Below are 24,915 nucleotides of genomic sequence, written 5' to 3' on the forward strand. Positions count from 1 at the left end.
GCCTGTCAGCTGCAGGGAATATTTTATTCCTGGGAATGAAAGGGGCATCTCTAGGCAGCCTCCTGCTTCCCTTTTTCCTCCATGGACATCTCCATGCCCACCAACCCAGGCCATTCCCAGTGGCTCCCCCAGGGCACTCTCAATGGCAGGACACTTTGTGTTTAATACACTTCAGGCTCCTTGCAGTGGTTTTCCCCTTGAGTTTTGAGCTTTGCACTCAGCAGGAAGAAAAACTTCCCCTCTTCTCCAACCCTCAGAAGGCAGAAAGTGCTGGAGTGGCCTTGCTTACCTCTGGGGAGGGGAACTGGGATTTGTTTCCATCGACTGGGGCGACCAAGAGCATGTCCTGCAGGATGGTGGTCATGTGCTGGGCCATGACCTTCTGCTGCTCCACACTGCAGTGGTTCTCCAGGGAGATGATGACAGGGTATGGTGAGGTCTGGAACAGCAAGAGAGCAACACACAGCATCAGTGAACTCTGTGCTTTCACCAGCCTACAGAAATTGGTATGAACCCCAGTGCTGCTGTGTCTGTGAGTGAGTGTGTCAACAGGAGGGTCTGATATTCTCCTAAAGCAAGGATTTGTTAAAAATGGAATTTGTTAAAGTAGTTACTCAGATCGGTGCTGATGCCTTCCAGAGATGATGGTCCAATGGAGAAGGCACCAGGATGGGTGAGGATTGCCTCTCACAGACTTTCTGGGGCACTCCCTGGGCCCCCATTCTCCACTTGCACTGTGGGCCAGAGCACCTTCCTACCCACCTTCAGAGGAGGGACTGGGCAGGGGCTTTGAAATCACAGGGTTTGCTCAAACCCTTCAGTGATATCAATCCTTCCTCCATTCCTGCATAGGCCTGATCTGGTTCCCTGTGCCCCCAGGTCATTTTGTGTGCTGAAGGCATTGTCATTATTGTCACTGTCACTCCTTTATGGCCCCAAACAAAACTTGGCACCAGCTCCTCAAGTGCACTGAAGGAAAACAGCAGAGTCTAGTGAGTCTGGACAGACCTAAGATTTTCTGAAGTCTGCTGCCATACAAGAATCCAGCCCTGTTCATCCTTTTTAAAGCAGAATAAAAGCAGCCCTTCACATCCAAAACATGCACATGGGTTCCTCTAAACAAGAAACAGACCCTGAAACATCAAAGTCACACAAATCATGGGCTTGCTGGTGTTTCCCACCAGGTATGGTCAAGACTATAAGCATCATTTTCATTGTAGTGAAAATGCACAGGAAGGTCCAGGATGCAGCTGTGCTGGCACAGGTTCAAACTCATCCTCAGATGGTGCTCTGCCTGTGCAGCAACCCCAGGGATGGATCTCTGCAGGAAGCAGAGCATGGATGCTCAGACTGAAGGAGTGGAATTTCTCTTGTCCCCATGAGGTGAAGCCATCATTGCTTCTGCTCTCTGCTGGGAGGGAAGAGCTCTACTGCCAGTCCTGGGTTGTGCAACATGAGAAAAAGTCCCTCATCCTTACTTGGAATGCATAGTTCTTGATGGCCTTAATGACATCACTGAAGAGGATCTTGGAGGTGAGAGTGTAGCCGTGATAAATGACGGGCTCTGAGTTGGGGCCGTCCCAGCAATCCAGCTCCACACAGCGACAGCCTTTGGTCAGGGCTCTGGAAACAAAGAAGGGACTGGTTGGGTTCTACACCTTCTGCTCCATCTCCAAGTGAGGTTACATCAGGCACAGACATTGCCTGGGAAGACTGGAAGAAAGTTCAGGAGCAAGGGAGAAGAAAGGAGCTTGGAAAAGCAGGAAAGCAGGTAAAGGATGGGATCAGGTGGAATCGGTGTCAGCAAGGAGAGCTCAAGGCTGAGCAAGGAAAGCACAGAAGGATCTGAGAAAAAAGGTGGTGAAAGTCCAAGGTAGAATTATCCAAAGAATAAGACATAGTGAGTGTCGGATGAGAAAGGACACTGATTACTGTGCCCCAAACCTTTCCCCAAAGATGGTGAAGAGAAGAGAAAATCAAGAGAGGCTGCAATGGAAGAATGACAGTCAGCCTTAGAAGCCAGGTCTCAAAGTTTAGATGATGTGATTTCTTCATCTAGATTGGATATGACATGAGGGATGAATCCTCAGAGCTGGGAGAAAGGCAGGGAGGGAGCTATGGGAATTCCACCATAGCTGAGGAGACTGCTGAGGGCCAATTTCCTAAACTGAGTCTACAGACTGAATATCCATGTGAAATTCCTACCTCTACATAGCCATGCTTCCATATTTTCAAATGCAGATTCCTCCACATCTATCTAGGAGGTGATCTTGTCTCTTTTACAGTAATTCCCTAAACATTTCAGATCACACAATTCCTCTAACTCATTACAACAGAAACACAGAATGGTTTGGGTTGGAAGGGACCATAAAGATCATCCAGTTCCAATCCCCTGCCATGGGAAGGGACAGAGCCCTGTCCAACTTGGCCTTGAACACTTCCAGGGATGCAGCATCCACAGCATCTCTGGGAAACCTGTTCCAGAATAATGGGATTTTTTTTCTACAACCCATACATTTATAATTTTAAGACTATGTAAGATGAATTCAAAGAGCTACTGAGAAGTAACCTGTGCCAGATTTCACTCTCAACACTTCTGACCTTGTGACTCCAGTCAGTTGTTGCTCCTGAGAATGAGATAAGTCATAAACAAAGGCAGAACTGCAGCCATGGACTGGCTCATGAGGAAACACTGTCTCACCTGATAAAGACAAGCAGTGATGTATTGTGGGTGTGCAAATTACCAAAGGTCACTGCACCCACCTGGCCATGGGACACCAGATGCTGTTGAAGGCAGACACAGGCAACACCTAAAGCTCCAAACAACACCTAAAGTGCAAGGGTGCTGGGGGAATATCTGAGATGCTGAAAAGGCACCAGGTGTAAATTCTGCTGATCACTCCCCCTGCTCATATCCCACCTCTTTTTTTTTTTTTTTTTGACTGCTCCAACTAGGACTCCAAAACAAACCCCAGCATGGTTGTGGGGACAGTCCCTGCCATGGGCCTCTCCCAAAAGGCAGCACAGAGCACAAGCACCATGACACTACGCATCATTTTGGCTTCTCCCAGACCTGCAGCCCTTTCCCAGGAGGAATCTTTCCATCTTGTAAGCCCCTTGGATTCTCTTTGCCCTATTTTGGGGAATGCAACACCCCCTCAGCATCATGCTCTGAAAACACCAGGCCAGAGGGCTGTAATCCAGCCTCCAGTGACTGCAGATATTTTATACTGCTTCCAAATGTAGAAATTATACATCCTACACTCAGGTGGACACCAGATGAGACTCAGGTCAAAGAGCAGTGACAATGAGCTGGTTTGGAAACAGCTCACCCTGGAAACATGGCCCAGCCCATATTACCTGGTCTGGTGGGAGATTTCTTCTTGATCCCTTGCATCAATCAGCACAGACACTCATGTCTTCTGAAAGCAAGAGGTTAACCTCCCCAACACACACAAACACACACTCTCTTTACCTGATATAGGCCTCTGTGCTGCTTGGCCCTGTGATCTGGTCTTCCATGAGATAGGTGTTGTGTGAGGATGACACCAAGTAGTGGCTCAGAGGTTGGGTCATGTCCTGGTAAACCTTCCTGTGGGAGGGGTTGAATATGTTCCCCTCATCTGACAGCAGGTACATCAGGAAACCATCCTTGGTCATGGCATTGCCCCTCTTGGCTGTCAGACAAACACACAGAACACCCCACAGTGAAAATGAGACGCCACCAGGTCGTGCTGCCACCTTCACCACGGTGCCTCGGCTCTCCAGGAGATCCCAGAGGCAAAATGTGCTCCCCAGGAATTCAGTAAAGGCAAAGACATGGATGTTCTCCAGACAAGGATGACACCTTCAGCTGCCGGAAAATGCTTTTAAAGCCCTTCCCAAGCACAGCTTTTTATGACACTTACGTGGCTTTTTATGACACTTTACTTGTCCTTGATAACATCTTAAAAGTGTCAGAGACAGACCTTACCTCATCTGTCTCCAGAGATTTACAGCATGAAAACCTCTGTTTGAGCATTTCAAGGTTTCTTTGCACCAAGCCAGAGAAGTTGTCAGATGTCTAAACACAGACAGATAAATCCTGTCTAGATTATCCAACAAAATACATGATTTGCAAAGAGGAAATACAAAATTACTCCCCATTTGGAGGGACTGAACTAGATCTCAGCCTAATCCTAAAGCCTGACAGTTGCAAAGCCTTGTCCCTCTCCTGAAGGAATAGCAGGATAGTGGAAAACCAGCCCAAGGTTCTGAGTTGGCTCTTGGAACACATCCTCCAAGGTGCTCCAGACTGATGATTCACCCACAATCTGAGCAGACAGACAGTTCAGTGTCTGCCTCCTAAACAGCTGTCACCTCCTTGGCCTCTACTCAGAGATCCCACCTGCAGATGGTTCTACAGGTGCCCACCATCAAGGACATCTGCCTCCACCCCAGCTTCTGGAGAACACAAATATTGCTCCATTCTCAGCCTTGAAAAGCCACAGGAGGTCTTGGCACCTGAATAACCCATCTGAGTCTTTCCCTCAGGATTTTCATCATCCTCTAGTCAAACCTGCGTCAATCCCTCTCCTGCTGTTCAGTGCACCCAAAATAAAATTACAGAGAGAGATTTCCCAGCCTCTCCTCTGCCCTCCCCTCCTAGAGATGCCAGGAGAAGAGGGCAGAGGAGAGGCTGGAAAATCTCTCTCTTCAATTTTATTTTAATAAATAAATATGTTAATGCTCCCCTAGGAGAGTGGGTTTTTAGAAGCAGCTGTGGGTAGAAAATAACGCACACAACTGCAGGGAAAAAAGCAGCAGCCATGCAATTCAGAGTTCATCAAAAAAGCAAGATTTTGAAGCAAACCAGCCAGGGTTTTCAACCTACCTCTTTCGTTGGGCTCATATCTCTGAATTAAGGCAGGGGCAGCAACAACAGCATCTTCTTCCTGCTGCACCTCATAGAGAAACCTCACCAGGTTCTGGCAGGACATGAACCCCTCTGGGTCCGAGTACATTTGGAAGATGCTGTCTATTTCCTTCCTCTCTGTCAGTATCTTGTAAAATTCCTCTATCTCATCATCCTCCAGAGCCTCTGTTTTGGACTTGTCACAGTGCTGTAAACGTAGAGGGGAGAAGGAGTGAAAACCTTCTTTCCTTCTGGCATAGGCCAGCCGTAATCTGCACCAGGGCTACACAACGCAGAACACAAAATAATTGCAGAGAGTTACTGGCCAGCACATGGTCAATGACAATGGTTCTCATTGACAAGGCCAACAGTCATAAAAATTACAGTTATTAGTATTTATACATTGTCGGCGTGCTCAAAAGCACCAGGCTCGAGTTCCATCACTTGGTGGGCTTCAGTCAGGACAGCTCAAAATAATCCAAGCACAAGTCAAGGGTCAAAAGAAATGAAATTCTTAATCTCAGGGGAAACAAAGGGAAACAATTAATTCTATTAAATAATGACAGACAGCATATCCAAAAATCCAGGAAGTGGAGTGAAAAGAACCCTTCCTTTTACCTTAGTGGCTCAGACCTCAAGAGGCTGTCAAGACTCACAGTAGGGTTGTTTGCAAAGATGGCATCAAAAATCAGCTAAAAACCCCCACAACTGCTAAACATGTGCATGTTTAGGTATGAAAAAATCCAGTTATGGGCCAGCCAGTGAGGAGCACGTGGTCAATGACAATGGTTCTCATTGACAAGGCCAACAGTCATAAAAATTACAGTTATTAGTATTTATACATTGTCAGCGTGCTCAAAAGCACCAGCCTCGAGTTCCATCACTTGGTGGGCTTCAGTCAGGACAGCTCAGAATAATCCAAGCACAAATCAAGGGTCAAAAGAATCTTAATCTAAGGGGAAACAAAGGGAAACAATTAATTCTATTCAATAATGATAGAGAGTATAGCCAAAAATCCAGGAAATTAAGTGAAAAGAACCCTTCCTTTGACCTTAGTGCTCAGACCTCAAGAGGCTGTCAAGACTCACAGTAGGGCTGTTTGCAGAGATGGCATCAAAAACAACTTAAAACCCCCACATGTACATGTTTAGGTATGAAAAAAATCCACCTCTCCATGGAAATTTTCCATTCTCATCCAAAACCTGCCACGTAACAAAATCCCTAGAGATTTCAAATCAGATATAATCTTCTCACAAGAAACTGCAATTCAGATTCTCCATCTTCCTCTGGGGTTTGAACTTTTCCAGTAGATACCATCTGTGACAGAGCACCACAGCCAAGGACTTGATTGACCATGAAAGATGGGGAGCTTGAGACATACATGTTAATGTCTCCATCAAGGACACAGCTTTTCCAATAACAAGTTGTTCTAGTTTATTTTAAATACTCCCAGGTTCAATTTTTCATCAGAAACAACTTTTTTTTTTTCCTGTGGCAAATCCCGATATTAATTTTGTTGTTTGTTCCTAGCAGAATTCTTCAACTTGTCAAACCAGAGGAATTAAATTGCTTTCCATCTTTGATCCCCAGTGACAGAGCTATTTTCCTGGCTTTTATGATGAAAATGCCTGCCTTAGTTTAACCAGTAAACACAATAATCTCAGCCTAGCCCTGCCAGTGATCTCAGCAATGGCCACATGGCTTTGGCAGCGTCCCAAGATGATAAGGAGGGACTTTCATCCCCTGCAAATCTTTCCCTATCTGTTTAAGGAGCACATATAAAACCAAAGAGCATTATAATGATGCCTAGCATTTCACAAACTAAAATGACAGAAAAATAGAGTTCAACTTGTCCTGACTTCAGAACCTGCTGGGTAGAAGCTACAGGCTCATCTCAGGGATGGGACAACCTGTGACATGCTCAGTACTACAAACACCTCCAAAATAGGTTTGAGAGTTCAAGAACTGCCTTTTCCTCACTGCCTTCCATGTCTATGATCCTGTTCTGTGGCTCTGGCAGATCCCTCAAGCTGAGCTGAGCATGATGCTTAGCAACTGCAAAAAGAATATAAAGAGGGAAAGCAGCTGGCGGAGACAGCAGGGATGTTGTGAATTACAAATGTTCTTTTCTTTAAGACATGACAGGGAAAATGACAAGATATTCCTCCTAGAAAACTGGCATTTTAAGTGGTGTGCCTGGGGAAGGTTATTCATTAGTTGCCATTAAAGGCTGTGATGAAAACAGGACAACAGCACCAGAGTCAAACTCCAGGACACATCAGATGCTCAGTATAAAGGTAGAGTCCTTCTGCTTCGGCTACAAGAGGTCCAAATTAGAGAATCTCAACCCAAAATACTGTGTTTTACCTCCCATGTATGCATCACAAGCCATGAGTCCTGAATGCCCCTTGGCCTGGCAGCAAAAACACCTTTCTGATGCATCAGAATGAATATTCAGGTTGAAATGAAGTGAGCAATGGCAGGAGCTTTGCATAATTTCTGGTTGCATTGCAATATGTTCTACTCCAGTGTCCCAAACCTGGACGTGGACACAGAGTCATGTGAGGAAAGGCAAAAATAATGTGAGAACATGCCCTGCAGCCCCCAGTTGAGCCCCTGATCACCCTTCCTTCCTGTGACTAAATGAAGAAAAACTCTCTGAGACAGAAAAGATCACCCCTTAATAGGCTGTAATGCCCTGGTCCAGCTAGGCTGAGGCAGGATGCAAACTGAAAATGTAATTGCTTTAAGAGCAAGGCAGACCCTTCCTGGAGGCAAATCAGCCCTCAGGAGATCTGAATTAACCTCCAAAGAGCCTCTCTTTCCAGTGGCTATACAGGAAACTTTAAAATTACTCGCTTAATGATGGTACTTCAACTAACTCCCTGCATTTCCACGGGTTGAATCAAGGTTTAGCAATTACTTGGAGTCTTTAAGCAAAAAGGATTAATTTCATCAAGTTTCCTCTCCTGAAGCTCCCTTGTAACTATTGGGACAGCAGAAGAGGTTCATTAAATAAGAGGAGACTGTGCCCCTAAAATAAAAAAAAAGGAAAATTAAAAAAACAACCAAAAAAAAAAAAAAGGGTGATTTTTTCAGGTTGTTGATGTGCGAAGATGTGGCAGTGATTCATCTCCCATGTGTGAGATGTATCCTTTGGGATGAGGAGATTGACACCCTGCTCCCTACTGCATTCACCTGCACAAGACTGCAAAGGAAGTGTTGGCAACTCCTTCCAGTGGAGACATGCAGCTCAACCAGGGGATTCCCAGCCTTATTTCCACTCTTCCAGGACCTTCCTGGGAATAAAGGGATGGGATCCACCAGCCAGAGCAGGCAGTACAACTGGAATAATTTGTGAGCTGAAATTCTTTAAGATCTGCTGATGACCTTTCCCCCTGATTCCTGAAGAGTAGAGAGATGTCTAAAAAGCAAAGACAAGGAAACTTTGATCTCCCTGGGGGAAGGCTGCCTGCTCACATGGAGGAGCAGGAGAACTCCTGCCTGGTGCCCAAAACCACCCACGTGTTTACCACTGATCAGAAAAAAACATTTCTGAATCTGCACACACATTAATTCAAATCCTGCTTCAGACAGGATGGAAGTTTGGAAATTATCCAGATGTTTTATCTCACCTCAGCAGGATGGGTTCTCTAGAGAGAAACCCAAAGCTTAACAATTGAGAAATTTTCATCCCTTTCTTATCTTCTGATAGGCTCAGCCAGCAAGCTGAATCTTGAGAATTTAGAAGTGTACATCCCTGACCAGATTAAATGTGCCTTGGGAGTATTAAATCAATCAGACTAGTCCAGGCTTGGGTGCAATGCTGTGTATCTATCATGAATCTGGAAAGGTTTTTTCCTTAATTTGCACATTTTTGTTTGTTTGTTTATACCTGTCACTTTGCACCCCTCTCCTATGAGAAGGTGAGGATCTGGGTTCACAATTGTAACCAAGCAAAATTCAGCCAGACTTAAGCACTGACATGCAGCTGTAGCACACAAAACTCCTGAGACCCCTGGGACTTCAACTTTGCTTCCCTTTTTCTTGCATTATCCATGTTTGCATCTCATTTTCTGCTTCGTGGCAAAATTAGGCATTGATTATGAAGAAAGATCTTAACACACCCTCATCAAAAGCATTGTGCTGGCCTAACTCAGTGGGAATCAATTATTCTGGGCAATAAATTACTGAGCACCAAAACCTGAGAATCCTTCCTTGGTACAAGAAAAGAAACCGGGAGTTCACTTTAGGTGAGGTCTCCAACCCAAGCTGAAAGCTGTGGGACACCCTGACCTCAGCCAAGAGCAAACCCTTTTTCTGCTTGCTCCCATTACCTGGAAAATCTTCTTGGCATGGTAATCATCCACTTCAATGTTCACTTCTTTCAGGAAGTCTTTGAGCTCTTTCAGGCTCATCTTGTTGTCTTTGTTCTTGTCAGCTTTGCGCAGGCAGGTGTGAATCCAGCTGCAGGGGGATGTAAGGAAACCTTTCCAGGTCACTGCCTAGCCTGAACACCTAAACACCTTCTGCTGCACATGGCAGGGGGAAATCCTCTTCTAAAGGCCCTGAGCCACCTCTCCAGCTGCTGTAAATCAGCGTGGGCTCCCTGAGCAGCTGCCACCACCTCACCTTGTGCTCCCACAGAGCACAATGGAGCCTTGGCAGGAGGAAAATGTGCTGGGATACAACTGATGGTGACCTGGGAGAAGCTTTTCACCATCTGGCCAAGGCTGGAGCAGCTCTCTTTACCCTGTAGGAGTTCCTGGCCACAGCCAGAAACAGTTTGATTTCTCTTTTATGACAGAAAGTACATTCTGCTCCAGACGGTTAAAATGGGATAAAGGAAAGAATGAAATGAGCTCCCAAGAGAAGCTTGGTAAACTCATTGTCATGGATTTGCTCAATATTGTCTGTCATGGTGAACACTGAACTCCAAAAGAATGATCAATAATAATTTTTGAACTCACCTTTAGCACATTTTTAGGGATTTCTACCAATATCTCCTAAGAATTTGTTGTGAGTGGAATCAAACCAAACTTTGTGGGTCTTGCCTTCTTCCCCTGATGAAATGCACAGGGTCTGTTACTGTGCTGCACTGTGATAATATTTCATAACAGCTTGGGTTTAAATCACTTTAGTGTATCTGTGGATCGGGAGTAACTGCTGTAAGAATGATCTTCTTAATGTGATGTCAGATATTTTGAACTGAGACTTCTATTTTCTTTCAGTCTCTAAAATCATGTTAGACAGTTGAGACACACTGCAGTTTTAAACACCAAAAAAAACCCCTGCTTTTTGCAGCATGGAACTGTCTGTCTAATTTGTTTTACTGTCAAATAAGAAAGGTCATCCAGAAAAAGATCTACTTTTCAACAGGAAAAATAATGATCAAAGTAAGAATTTGATCTCCAGTAATAACCTTCCATGTCTCACATAGGAAACAATGCTTCCAAATTCCAGAAATACTTCCAAAAAAATGCCCAATCTGAATGCTAATCAGAGTAAAGCTCAGGATCAGCAAAACCAGCTGAGGCATATAGTGCTGTAACATTTAAACCGGGCCTTTCAAAATGACCCCAGAAAAGGGCACTAACAGCCTTAGGGGCTGTAAACATAACCCTGAAACAGTGTTTGCCAGAGCTACTAAGCATCTCCTAGTGATGGAGATATGTGTAAACTGTTAGTGAGCATTGTTTGTCTCATGGAAAGCTGAACTTTTTCACTTTAAAAATCTTGGCAGGTGCTAAGCAATGACCTCACCCCACATCCGTCTTAGCCTGGTAATATTAATATTCCCCTTCTTTAGACATGGAAACCAAAATAAAGAGAGGCTGCATTTCCCAAGGACACTCCAAAGCCCTGAACCAGGCTCTGGCTTGGATTGATTCTTCCCAGAAAACCCAGTTTGAGTCATGAAGGTCCCATGAGGAGAGGATGCTGTGCTGGGAGCACCCCACACCCACCATGGGGTGCAGAACAACCCCTGCACCAGCTCTGCTCCAGACAGGGTCTGTCAGACTGTCACCAGACTGTCACTCTGTCACCCTGGTGCCACCCACTCACACCTGACCCTGCACCTCAGGTCCCCTCCCCAACCTTCCCTAAAAACAACAGGCAGGAGGAACACCCAACTCTGGTGAGCCAAGAGGAAATCCAGCCTGCCACAGCCAGGGGTGAGCAGTAGGGGTGGATAGAAATGACTCTTTTGTGCATAGAAACTACTGGTTTTGTGCTGTCCACTGCAAAAAACCCACACTTTTTAAGAGTCTGCATCATTTCCTCTGATAATGGGCACCCAGAGGTCATGCTTGTACTCAAAGTCCTCTCTGGGAGGCAAAATGTGGGCAGTAAATGCATCTGCAAGAGAGTATACCCAGGTCCTACCTGTTAACGGAGGATGTTTTTCTCTTAGATGCCCTCCCAGGAGGCTGAGAAATGCAGGAGGGAAATCAGAGAGCCCAGGAAAAGCCCAGACACACACAGTGGGTCCTCTTGCTGCAAGGGCAAGCAGCAAAGAGAGAAAAGGAGATCTCAGACAACTGAAATCTCAGTAAATAGCAGTATTCTGGCCCCAAATTCCCCAAACTCCCTATTCATCTGCATCCCCTCAGCTTTGGGAGAGCTTAGAGGAGCTGGATGAACAAAACACTTCAACTGGAAGTCCTCTCATCTGGTACAAACACCATTTTCCAGCCCTGGCTGTGGGCATTCCCTTCACCTTGTGCCCCTCTGTGGGGCTGAGTGCACTGGGCAGCAGCTGCTCCCATTTCTGCATCCAGGGAGAGCCTCTGGCTTTTAAAGGCTGTGCCAGCTCCAGGGCTACCAGCTTTCTCTCAGTTTCAGTCATCTCTCTTTGGTTTCTATCTGGCAGACATCCCATGAGTGTGCTCAGAACAGAAATGCTGCAGAACTTCTGGTAATTGCTTTCAAACCAGAAGAAAAGCTCACACACAAACCCCAGAATTGAAGCAGACAGGGCCACTCAGCTCAAATGAAAAGTCCTCTGTGTTTTCTGGTCTAAAGTCTTCCCTGCACACATACCTGCAATATTTGCTAAATACCCGTGCCAGCCTGCTGCAGGGTTGAATCTGAGGCTTATTAAAACAGAGCTCTGTGTATAAGAACATCAGGCATGCTCATCAAGCATGTGGGAGTTTTATCTGTGTAGGAATATAGGACTGGAAAAATACATAAGACACTGATCCCAGTCCCTTTCCAGCACAGGCAACTCCACTGAATTCCAAGCTGAACGAGCCCCATCTGAAACTAGCAGAGTTTTTCCTTTCAATCCTTGTTTTCAAAAACTTGCACATTCCTTACTTGTTTTGCAAGGCTTTGGGAGGCTGAAAAAGATACCCTGCAAGGCAACTCTCCAGTCATGGGGGACAGGCAGGGGACACAACACTTCTCATGCCCTGAGTCTTCCCCTCCTGGGCTCACAGATGCTGAGAACACTCCTGAGGTTTAAGGAAGATCTGAGCAAGCCCACGCTGCCAAGCAAACCCAGTGAAGGCAGACTAAATTTAAAATCCCAGGCTTTAATCAAACATCATCAAATTTCAAATGAGAAATCATGCTGTTCTGTAATTCCAGGTTACGTTAAATGGCCTGAGACAAGCCCAGATTGGAAGCCAGCACTGCACAGTAATTACTCTTCCAGAAATATGGTTTGCCTACCCACCCTATTTAGCTTCAATTCTGCTTTCCAAAGACAGAAAGGCACTTTTCCATGCTGGAAATTTACAGCCTTCTTCCTTTGCAAATGTCATTGTTATTTTTCCCCCCTTAAAAAATCTTGTCTCCTCTTACAGGCAAGTTTTTCAGCAATATATTTAACTTGATATGCTCCAGGGACAACTTTCTGCAGCCCAGATTTTCCCCTACACACTGTGGGGTGGCTGAGGAGTGACCTTACAGCCCAGAGCTTGAAAAAACAACCAAAAAAAGACACTCATAATGCAGGAGATAAACAGGACATCCCAGGCACATCAGAACTAATGGAGTCTGATTCCTTTAAGTGAACAGCACTGTGGCTATGAAAATGTTTCTCAGGCTTCAGAGAATCCACAGAAGAGCAATGCCTGATGAAAGCTCAGCTTTTATGCACCATCTCCTTCTCCATCAGTGCATTATTACCCAACAGAGAACCCACATGGAGTGAAGATTTAACTGAGGGCAACATTCCTGGTGCCTTCTCAGATTTGAGCTCCAGCTTTGTGATTTTTCCCAGCTGAGGATTTTGCATCTCCCTTCCTCTCTGATGTTTGGTGTCAAACAGGCCATGAAGCCCACCCAGCCTTCTCTCCCCAAGAGTGGTATCTGTTTTCCTCTCTGATAGCCGAATATCTACCTTTGGGAAGCTTAAAGGAACCTAATATTTTACCATTACTGTGGCTCTGTGAAATCAGGGTGAAATCAGCCAACAGCTTCAGATGTCATGATCAGAGTCTCAGACACACAGGGACTGAAGAAAATCCATCCAAAACTCCACCCACAGATATCCTCTCTTTTTATACATGAGACCTCTGTTTGCAAAGCAATTTATTGAGTGAAATGCAGCCTGTGAATTCAGCAGAGCCAGGATTTCACCCAATAACCACCCTCTCTCCATTTCATAATGAATTCAAATCTCCTTTCCTGCTCTGTGCCTTTTCCCGTCTGATCTCTGCATTGTCACTAAAGCAACTGCAGATTTTTTCAGGGCAAAACTTCCTCCCATGCTGAGGCTAATAGGGAGTAATTTCACTCAAGTCAGTGGAGCTACCCTGGAGTAAATTTGGCAGTGAGAAGAAAAGAATCAGTTCCCTCTCCTTGTATTACTGAGAAACACGGTAAACAGTGAGGGCTTTTCATGCCTTGCCAAGAAGTGCCTGTCCTGGAGTTTACTGCATTGCAAGTGAAACAGACCCCTGAAGAACACAAAAAAATAATGATTGTTTTATCTGGAGCTCCATGAAAGAGGGAATTCTTTGCTTAAGGAGCCACATTAAGCCTGACTCCACTCTTGCTGGTATCATTGTAAAACAGGGGGAAAAAGCACTGGAAACCAGGGAGCTTGCCTGGGTGCAAAATCAATGCAAGAGAAAACCCAGAACAGGGAAAAAAGGAGGCTGGTCTACTATCCCCACCCACATGGAAAGACAAGTGCATCTTTGTCCGTGATTAATCACTTTATAAGGCAAAGGATACTGTTGGAGTTTCTGTTTCTGGTTCATGGAGTTGCTGTGGGCTATGATTTTCCCAAGGCCAGCAATCCAGTGGTTGGCATCATCCTCTGAGCTCGCAATGAGGTCCAGGTTTTTCCTCTGGTCTTTGAAGATGATGGAAAAGCAGCGATACTCTGGGACATCCTTGGCGTATTTTTCCATCCCTTCTGTTTTATGGCCTGACCTCACATCCCGGATATCTTCAATGGAGACTGTGGAAAGAAAGCAGAGCCTGCTGTCAGCAGGGGTTCACTCAGCCTTATCTCTACTTGGTGAGGGATATTAAAAAATTACTCTTTCTCCTTTTCCTGAAGCCTCTGGAGGATTCCCTTCCCTTTCCCCCTCTTCCCCAAGCTTTGGTACTACAGAAAACTCAACTCAAAAGGGCTAGAAAGAGCAAGAAATATTAAAAAGAAAACCTCTTTCTTTGTGTTCTTTATTTAATAAAGAAACAGAATATGCCATAGGTGCCATGCTGTGATGTTCTCTTTATGAGACACAAATCACAGCCAAGAGTTTGGTTCCAAGTCCTTGGAGCATCCCTGACTTGAGCATCCCTTGACTCATTCCCCCTGAGAATGGGGAGGGTGGAGCTGTGCCTCCCTGTGAGCATCACCCCACAGGAAAATCCTAAAAGCTTTGAATGGTTTGGGTTGGAAGGGACCTTAAAGACCACCCAGTTCCAAACCCCTGAAATGGACAGGGACACCTTCCATGAGATCAGTTTGCTCCAAGCCCCATCCAGCTGGCCCTGAACAATTCCAGGGAAGTCCACAGACTTTCTGGGCAAAATAAGAAGTGACTTCAATAAGAGGAGGGTAAGGAACAAAACTGTCCTTCTTTAGGTTGCAAAACTAGTGAGAAGGTAAGATTTAAGATCCCATCTGTTCCTCTCAGTCATGGTAGTGCAAATTAAGGAGGCAAAGACCAAAGCTTCAGAGCAGTCTGGTGTCACCCATACTCCATCCTAACCCCTGTCAAGGGTAGAATTTATCCTCCTTGCTCTAAGAAATCAAAACACTGTTTTCAAGATCATCCTTCCCCACTTCCATGTCTGCTCTTCAGCTGGCGGAAATGAGCCCTGAAGTTGCTCCAAGTTTGCAAAATGCACACACAGGGCAATCCAGAAGGAGCAGTGCATGAAGAGACTTTTATTAAACAAATACAAGTAACAGAGATGACTCTAAAATGCTGTTGAGAGCAATCAGTGCCCTCAAACTGGGCTGAAATCAGGTGAGCTCCCAGCAGCACCCACAGCCTCTTTTTTATCTTTCATGGGTCATTTCATACATCTACACAACACTGGCACGGGTTGCCTTGAGTTGTGGATGCCCCATCCCTGGAAGTGTTCAAGGCCCCCTGCAAGTGTTAGATGGGGCTTGGAGCAACCTGGTCTGGAGCTTTGTTAAAAAGCAGTGTATGAGTATGAAATACCCCCAAAGTTTAGCTGAATGGGAGAAAACTGCCTTTAAACACCCATTTCACCATTAAAATGTCCAGTTTATTCAAAGTCAACACTGTAGAAAGACCCAACTCAGCAACCACCTGCACATTTTTGGCATGGCTGCCTTGGGATTATTCAAAATTCATCAGATGCTCATTAGAGGTTTGAAAACTTTCCTTGTTTTCCCAGAGCAGTCATGATAATGCTCAGCTGCTGGGGAAAAAAAAAAACTGCAAAAAAACCATCCAAAAGTTCAGTCTTCAAAAATCAGTGACTTTCCAAAAGCAACACTTCACATTTGCTTCAAGTTCTCACCAGATGCTGGGGTGGTCAAACACCCTCCACAGCACTTTGCTGGTTTGGTTCCTATTCAAGAACACACCAGGAGCTCCCTGGAGCTGGCAAAGCTCTTCCCTGACAATTATGAGCTGTTATCTCTGTGTGGTCTTTGATTATCACTTTTTAAAGGCCAACAGTTGATCAGCTGAAGGGAGGGGAGGAAAAGGTTGGGCTGGGATGGGCTGTTGTGGAATTATGTTATCTGGCCAATTTACCTTCAAGTGAAAGTTTATGGGTTTGAGTACTAAAACCAGCTTAAAAAGAAAAAAAGGCTGCAATTCCCCCACAGCTGGTCCTTCCTGGTGATCTTGCCCTTTAACCAGGACACTAATCGAATTATAGTGGTTGTGCCTAAGGTGGAACTTCATCTTTAATGTAAAGCATCTTATTAGGTTTGGCCAGATTCAGTTCCATCAAAAAAGTCTAAAGTTTAGGAAGGTTTCTTTTATAGCCAGTGGGAAATAAAGCAGCTTTTGGAACACAGCTGTTCTGTCCTATTCAAACAAAAATTTCAGGGTAAGATAAGTTATAACCCATGGCTACAGTGGACCCTCGACCAGAAAGGAAGTGCAAGCTGGGCATCTCATATGCAGACTGTCCTTAAATGTGGGATTCTCCTCCTCTCCAGATCTCTTCTGGTTATGGCACTGAAGTGGAAGGATCATCCTGTTATTCCTCTTCACCTGCTAGCTGCTCACCACTGCTTGGCTCACAAGAGTTATTGTCCTGCAGAATGGCTCGTTAGTCTGCTTGTGCAATCAGTCCCTAAACTTCGGGTTGGCAACAGGCTCCTGTTTCCAAGACCAGAAAATCTGATGTTAAATATCGGAAATTTAGAATGGATTCTTTGGAAACCATTACGTGGCTGCACGAATCCACTGGAAAAGAGAGCTGTGTGGGAGGAAAAAAAGATTGAAAACCTGTGTCTGGAAGGGTTGCCTTGATCTTTGCAGAGGATGATGGAGATAAAAGAGCTCCTCAGTACAGAAAGGGTGCAAGGAAGGCTGAAGAGCACGACTGGTGTCTATTGTAGTCACACAAGAGGGAAGGAGAGAAACTATCACCACAGGAACTGTTAAAAAGCAGGGTAAGGAAGGACACTTTTTATAGCTTTCCATAGCTTGGTTGTGTGTACTGTTTTCATCTATCAATAAAAAAGCTGAAGCCAAAGGACTCAGCCCAAGCCATCTGCTAAAGTTATCTCTTTTCTGGAAAATCTTAACCCAGCATGAGTACTTTATCAGCTGCTCCCAGGCAGCGACTGTACTCTATTAGGAGTCCCAAACTGTGTGTTCAGCTGAGCTATCTGCAAGGAGAAATCAAAAATAACTGGGGCACAGAGATGTTTCACAGCAGAGGAGCACTCCTAGCAAACAGCCATCAATCACAGCTCCCTGCAGCCTCCCTGCTCCTTCCCCATCACGCCACAGCGGGGAGATAACCACAAGCAGAAGAGAATTTGGAAAGTTTGCATCTACACCGGAGTGTTTGCGTCTGCTGAGGAGGTGGTTTGTAGAGAGCCCAAAATATGACGCACAGCACAAGGAAGCCTGTGTTCCTCCTGACCTCCAGACACCAACTCACCCAGGTTACATCCTGGTCAGCCTTCCTGGCTGCTCTGGATGCTGCTCACACAGCCAAAGGCTCCCCACTGACACGGACATACAGCAGCCTTCCCTGGAGCCAGTGGAATTCTTCCTGTCTGAACCACTCTCAGGGAGCTGTTGAGAACTTTCCCTCTAGCTCTCTTTTCAGTTTTCATCACTGGCTCCTGCTCTTGTGCTTCTCCCTTGCTGATTTTCAGCCCAGCACCCTTCTCCTCTTTCACCCCTGGCATCAGCAGGCAGGGATGACTCAGGCCCTCAGGATTCTTTTGACAGCCCATGGTATTTTCAAGCAACCAACACGTAAATTTTGGGTATCTCTCTTGATCTGGATTTCTCTCTTCATGGCTTTCAAGGAGCTGGGTGTTACATTTGCAAACTCATCTCTTCATGCAGAAGGAACACCTTTTAAAGGAAATCAGCTGGATGATCTTTAAGGTCCCTTCCAACCCAAGCAACTCTATGATTCTGGTGTAGAAGAGCCAGAAGGATGAGCCTGACAACATTCCTAATGACGAAAGCACTTGTCAGAGAGGAGCCCTGGCCTCTCCACATCTTCTCTCATCACTGCTCCACAACTGAAATGTCCAGACCATGCTGGGAGCATGAGCAGTAAATTCTTTACTAATCCTAAGGAATAGAGGGAAAGGAGGAACAAAGGCAGACAACAATCCCTTTGTTTTCCTCCTGCTTCATAGGCAGCCCTTTGAGATGAGCCATTTTGTCAAGAGAGAAAGTAAGAAACTGAACCTGCACCTCCTGCAAACTACCGAGCATGTGAAGGACAAGGACTGGCAGGTGTTTATCCTTCCTCACACCTTTGCTGATGGAGTGGGAGAGGAGGGTCACTGTGTGGGCACTGCCAAAACAGCCTCCCTTGAGTTAGTCCAAGAAGAGCTCCTCAGATCCCTTCCTTATCCCACCCCCTGTCCGCGACAGGCGATCTGTGCCATGTGGCACTCAGTCACACTGAATTACTCCATCCCACTCTAACAGGCTCAGTAAGTCACTTCTGTTTACTGTCAAGAAATGCAGATGAGAAACGTGCTCAGCCCTACAGAGCCTGCACACCATCCTGTACGTCTGCAGAGAGGCCAGACCCTCACCAGCTGTACCTCAGCTCAGCTTCTTGTGAGGAGCAGATGAAAGCTGACCCCAGGACCATCCTTCAGAGACACCCCATGGATTTCACACCACCTGAGCGTGCCCTGTGTGCTGCTCCTCACTCTGATCTCACCCCAGGAAGAGGCTCTTGGTTTCTCTGCTGCTCAGAGTGACTCTGAGATATGTACAAGCTTCTTTTTCCCAGCCTGGCAGTCGAAGAAGGTGTCAGGACTTTTCTGCTCTCGTTCTCAAGGTTGTTTATTTGCTGTTATCTATAACATTCTTTCTCTGACCCACTGAGGTCTGTCTGGCAGGTCGGGTTGAGGCACACTGGTGTTATCTTTTTATACTAAAAACTATGTGTACAATATTTACAATAACTTCTCAATACCTATCACCTATGTTAGACAGTGAGTTTCTACTCTAAACCAATCTAAAAGTGCCAACATCACAGCAGGAGATGGAGGCCAAGAAGAAGAAGGAGAAAGGCTGGACACACCCAGATTCCTCCATCTTGGGACCCCGAGTCCCTATTCTAAAAACTTCAAAAATCTATTTTTCACCCCGTGATAAATTCACCATCATTCTACTTAAACTTTCTTGACATGTTATTCTTCATATAAAGGTTGGTAATTGTTTTTTCCAAGAGTTAAATCAAAGGCACAGGGGTCTTGGGCTCTGTGCCAAGGTCTCTGAGCCCCTTGACAGGGTCTCGAGTCCTCCAGGGCAGCCAGAGGAATTTCCTGGGTTCCAACAAGAGTTGTTCAGCTGATTTTGGTGTCACCAGGGGTGGCTGATGCTAATGGCCACGCACAGCTGGGATCAGGGCCTGCAGCTGGGATCAGGACCTTTGTAACCAGCAGGTGCTGGAGCACTGTCAGCCCCGGGCTGGGAATACCAAAGGCTATCCATCACCTCATCCCTGAGGGATACTTTAACACCGTGGTGGCTTCAGCATGAGCCCAGCTGTGCCCTGCCCTGTGGCAATGTCCCTCACTCAGGGCTCACCAAATGTGCCCTGAGGTGTTCACAGGGGTCCCAGCATGAGGGAAGAGATGAGAATCTTGACTCCGTGTTTCAGAAGGCTGATTTATTATTTTATTGTATATATTATATTAAAAGAAAATGATATATTAAAACTATACTAAAAGAACAGAAGAAAGGATTTCATCAGAAGTCTAGGAAGGAATGGAAAGAATGGAATGATAATCAAATCCTGTGACTGTTCACAGCTTTGACACAGGTGGCTCTCATTGGTCATCAAGTAAAAACAATTTCACATGCTGGGTAAACAATCCTCCAAATCATATTCCAAAGCAACAAAACATGGAGAACCTGAAGCTTCTTAGCTTCTCAGAAGATCCTAATGAAAGGATTTTTCATAAAATATGTCCATGACAGTGCCTCCCAGCCATGCCTGCATTGCTCTTTCATCTCCCTGTGTGTGAGTTACGGCAGGTCCCTGCTGCTGATTCCTCATCCATTCCCTTCTCCCCTCCACAGACATGCTCAGCAGGCTGTTCTGACTCAAGATCTGCTGCACAGCAGTCTGCCCTCACTGCTGGTGTGTGTTTACCAGCTGACAACCAGTGATGCAATGCACATGCAATTTCACAGGTTGTTTGGAAATACCCTTTCATATAAGGTCTTTACCCAGCTTTTCAGTCCACCCATCGTGACTTGGGGCTCTGAAGCAAAGACAGTGATCTCTATTTACATTCCTTCCACACAACCAGGGCCCTGCAAACTATTTTGGTGACTGGTTCCTACTTGCCCTGCCATCACAGCACTGCTAAATTTGGATGTGAGGCTCTAAACACTTCTGCCTTTGCATTTAACATATGCTGCAGAGAATAAGGTCAATATTTGCCAGCCTGCGATGAAAACTGTCCCAGCGACGCCCGTGGTGGCCTGATTGAAAACTCAATCAAAGAAACAGCAGCTCTGCATCTGAAATGATGTGGCTGATGGCTTGAGTGATTCTGATAAAAACTGATGAGACCCACAGACAGTTTTGTTTTCACAGCTGACGGCCGCCTTGCATAACGCACCGGCATCAGCAAATATTCTTCCAGGGATAAATACCTGTCTGACCACGAAAGCAACGATTCCTCAAGAAACTGCAGAAGGAAGCTGTGGGTGCAGCCAGCTACCTGCTGTGTGCACACAGGTTGCTGAGAGTTTCTGTTGACTTTAGACACTTACCAGGAACAATTTCAAGCTTTTGCTGTGTGACTCCAGCAAACACAAAGCAATATTACACCCTTCCTGTTCTTCTGCAAGCAAGTTCAGGACATTAATTCAATGGAGGCAATAATTTATCCTTCTACAAAAGTGGTATGATTTGTTCACTGCATGGTATTTTAAGGATATTCATAAATTTCCCAGCAAGCCAAAAGCAAAGGAAGAAGTTTTCTGCTGAACACTGGTACTAGGCTATAAACATAAACCTTTTGTACTATGTTTAAACCAAGCAAAAAATATCCTATAACTGTGCCAGAAACCAGAGGAACAGAAGCAAATGCTGTGCATTTTTAATAGGGAGACTAACTAATCATCAGATCAAAAGATCTATTTCATGACTTTAAGTAATAATACAGTCATCACTTGCAACACTCAGCAGTCCAACCGAGTTTAGCTCATGTCCCAAAACCCATTATTTTAATCAAAAAACAGAAAAAGAAATCATCCAACAATAGAAGTTCTTACGTAAAGCTTTTGGCCAGAAAGGGAAACATTTCATCTACAACTCCTGACGTTCTCTCCTGACTTCACTGCTCGTGACTCAACAACACAGCCCAGTGAATCATCCCTGCTCCAGTGTGTGAAGCTTTTCATGGCTCTCATGGAAAACATCACCTCCCTGAGCCTCCAGGAGAGACACAGTGCAGGAGGTACCAAAGCACCACCTCTGGGGCCCCACTGCAGCACCCCTAAACTTCACAGACTCATTCAGCCTTTTCCTTCTGCCTTTGAACACTCTGTTTCTCCACCAGCTGCTCAAAAGGATGATTCACTGGAACGTTTTCAACCATTCCCACAAATCCCCAAGTTGAGAGAGTTTTTAAAGGGATTGAGTCTGGCTTAAGTGAGCTCACACTAGGGATTACAGCTGGTTTAAGAAAATACTTTCAAAAATCAATTTCACTGAAAGCAGCAAATGCCTTTTTGCTCTCTTTTTCCACCTACATGAGATCTGGTATTTGACCACAGCTAAATTAGTGCTTGTGACAGGCTGCTGCTCTGCCCCTTTTGGCTCTCCTCCCTCACACCACAGTGATGCTCAGCAGTGAACTGCCTCAGAATGAACTGTTTTCCAGCTCCCTCACATAAATATTTTCTTTGCCCCCAAACTGTTAATCCAGCCACTTTAGCTCTGTTTCTGGAGGCCAGGGAGAAAGCACTGTGAAAGCCTCATGGGCCAAAGAAGCATCCACCCTCCCATGGCCCTACACATCAGCTGGGATAACGAGAGCAGCAGTGTGTTTGTGGGTCTGGTTGTAGCTCAGCCACAGGAAGGAGCAACCTGCGCTGAAAAATTGATTTTTAAAGGTGATTTTGAGCTGCCCTTGGTGCCCAGCACTCCTGTGCTCCTGCTAGAGGCAACCAGAGAGTACACATAGGGCAGAACATGCTTGCTGGAAAACTGGCTTAAGATGCTTCAAGGGCTTTTGGGTGGAATAAAAAATTGCCCTGGGGCCTAAATGGAACATACTGAAAATTAAGGAATTATTGACAATAAGGAAAAAATGGATTATTCTACCAGATCAGAAACCATTTTGGAAGGACAGCTTATCCCCAAAGCCCTGTTTGGGGGATGCAGCTATGAAGACAGCATCTAATTTAAATTCCCAGTTGTTTAAAGTAAAGACAACAGAGGAAGGTACTGCTTGTACCCCATGTATCTGATCCAGGCAACATGTGTTCCTGTCACAACCCTGATAAGTGTGGTTTTTTGAACTTCAAACATCTGAGATTCTCCTGTCCAACCCTGACAGTCCTCAGCTTTATCTACTGGACTCCATCACACAATGGTTTACAAATAGCTTTTCCACATGGTCATAAGAATTACAACAGGAATAACAAGAAATTATCCAAACAAAACCATAACCCTTAGATTACCCAGACTTCCCTCCTCTGAGGTGCATCCATTGCTGTCAGCAATGCTGCAGATAAGATTGGACCTGCTGCTAAACCTCCCAGTTTCCATTCTGCTCATCCTTTTTTCCATCCTGAAAAGGGAATTTATCTGCAGCTTTGGAAGGGCTTTGTCCTGGAGAGCAAAGTCAGTGTTCGTTAGCAAGGAAAGGTGACCCTCTGCAGAGACTCACCCTGATTTTGGGTCTCAAATCATGACCCTGCACTCCTCCTCTGCTGTGACAGCCTTCACTGGACCAAGGGAGAAGGCAGATGGGGTGACAGAGCCTGCCAGAGGCCACAGCATGAGCCAGGGGTAACCCACTCTGTACTTGGTCCCATAGCAGCCTGGTGAAGTTAAAAGCTCCAGAATGAAACTCAAACACAGCAATCACTCTGAAAGCTCATGAATGGAAGGTCTCAGAGGATCAATAAAAGAGAAAGGCAAGGAGAAACACGAGCAGAAGGTTGAGGGAAGTGATTTTGTCCTTCTCCTCTGCTCTCATGACACAGCACCTGCAGTGCTGCAGCTCCAGGGCCTCCAAGGATGTGAATCTGCTGGAGCAAGCCCAGAGGACACCACAAATGAAGATATTCCACAAAGCTGCTCCAAGGGCTGGAGCCCTCTGCTCTGGGGACAGGCTGGGAGAGCTGAGGGTGTTCAACCTGAAGAGAAGCTCCAGGGAGACATCAGAGCTCCTCCCAGTACCTACAGGGGCTTCAAAAGATCTGGGGAGGGACTTTTGTCAAAGGGCCTGGAGTGATGGGACAAAGGGGAATGGTTTCAGAAGGCAGGTTTAGCTTAGCTACAAGGCAGTGATTCCTCACAGTGAGGGTGGTGGGGCCCTGGCACAGGTTGCCCACAGAAGCCATGGCTGCCCCGTCCCTGGAAATGGTCAAGTGTCTTCCAACCCAAACCATTCTATGATTTTATGGAAATGGACCTCTGATGTTATGGCTTAGGACATGACAGGAGTCAGTACTCATCTCTCTTGCTGACTTCCAGGCTCACATGTGCCCAGAGCACTTGCAAGCGTTCCTCCAACCGTGCCAAGAGCTTGGCACCACAAGTGCAGGCACGGGCTCACATCCTGCCAGGAGCATGTGGGACACTGCCTGGCCAGCTCCCACAGCCACACGGGTGCAAAAGCCAGTCTGGCCAGAGCCTGGCCTTGCTTGCCTGTCACAGAGCTGCAAGGACAAGCTCTGCCTCTACTGACTTGTCTCCATTGCTGTTATCCTGATGACAACAACAAAAAAAATAAAAGAACTCTTTCCCTGGGAAAGGTGTGCCTGCACGGGGTGTCAAGGAGCAGGCACATGCTGTGAGCCATCAGGTGACATTACTCCATCTCCAGGTACCACTGAGGACACCCCCAGGGCACAGCAGGTTCTCCTGCCCACCATGGCACTGCCTGTCTCCAGCAGTGTGGCAATGCTGGCTCTGCCCAGCTACCAAAGTGTATCAGGACTGCTGTAAATCCACACCCACACAGACTAACCCCAGCCTGTGCTCAGAGCCTGTGGGAACCCAGGAAATTCCTCTGGCTGCCCTGGAGGATGCAAGACCCTGCCCAGGGGGCTCAGAGACCTTGGCACAGAGCCCAAGACCCCTGTGCCTTTGATTTAGCCCTTGGAAAAAACAATTACCAACCTTATATGAAGGATTACAAGTCAAGAAAGTTTACGTAGAATGATAGTGAATTTATCACAGGGTGGAAAATAGATTTTCTGGGGTTTTTAGAATGGGGGTTTAGGGGGCAAGATGGAGGAATCTGGGTGTGTCCAGCCTTTCTCCTTCTTCTTCTTGGCCTCCATCTCCTGCTGTGATGTTGGCACTTTTGGATTGGTTTAGAGTAGAAGCTCACTGTCTAACACAGGTGATAGGTATTGGAAAGTAATTGTAAATATTGTACATGTAGTTTTTAGTATAAAAAGAGAACACTGCCCTGCGGCAGGTAGAGTGCCTGGAACTGTCCTGCTGAGTGGACCTCTGCAGGCCAGAGAAAGAATTTTATAGAATTTTATAGATACAATAAACAACCTTGAGACCCAGAACTGAAGAGCTCTGACTCCTTCTTTGACCGCTGGGCTGGGAAAAGAGACTTTCTGACACATCTCGGGGTCACTGTGACCAGCTAAAGACCCCAAGAAGAGCCCAGCTCAAAGGATTTAACTCATTCA

General features: G+C 45.9%; 1 protein-coding gene across 2 annotated transcripts in view; it reads right to left on the bottom strand.

The window, feature by feature from the left end:
* Window positions 1-24,915, bottom strand: part of PLCD1 (phospholipase C delta 1) — a 58,895-nt gene that overhangs the window by 19,057 nt on the left and 14,923 nt on the right. For both annotated transcript variants that reach the window (XM_030943873.1, XM_030943872.1), the window contains exons 3-8: window positions 14,087-14,315; window positions 9,232-9,361; window positions 4,874-5,102; window positions 3,476-3,677; window positions 1,479-1,623; window positions 290-439 (exon numbers count right to left, since the gene is read on the bottom strand). In XM_030943873.1, coding sequence (XP_030799733.1) covers window positions 290-439; window positions 1,479-1,623; window positions 3,476-3,677; window positions 4,874-5,102; window positions 9,232-9,361; window positions 14,087-14,315 — 1,085 coding nt within the window. The remainder of the gene's footprint in view (window positions 1-289; window positions 440-1,478; window positions 1,624-3,475; window positions 3,678-4,873; window positions 5,103-9,231; window positions 9,362-14,086; window positions 14,316-24,915) is intronic.

The sequence above is a fragment of the Camarhynchus parvulus genome, chromosome 2, assembly GCF_901933205.1.
Source record: "Camarhynchus parvulus chromosome 2, STF_HiC, whole genome shotgun sequence".
Lineage (NCBI taxonomy): Eukaryota > Metazoa > Chordata > Aves > Passeriformes > Thraupidae > Camarhynchus > Camarhynchus parvulus.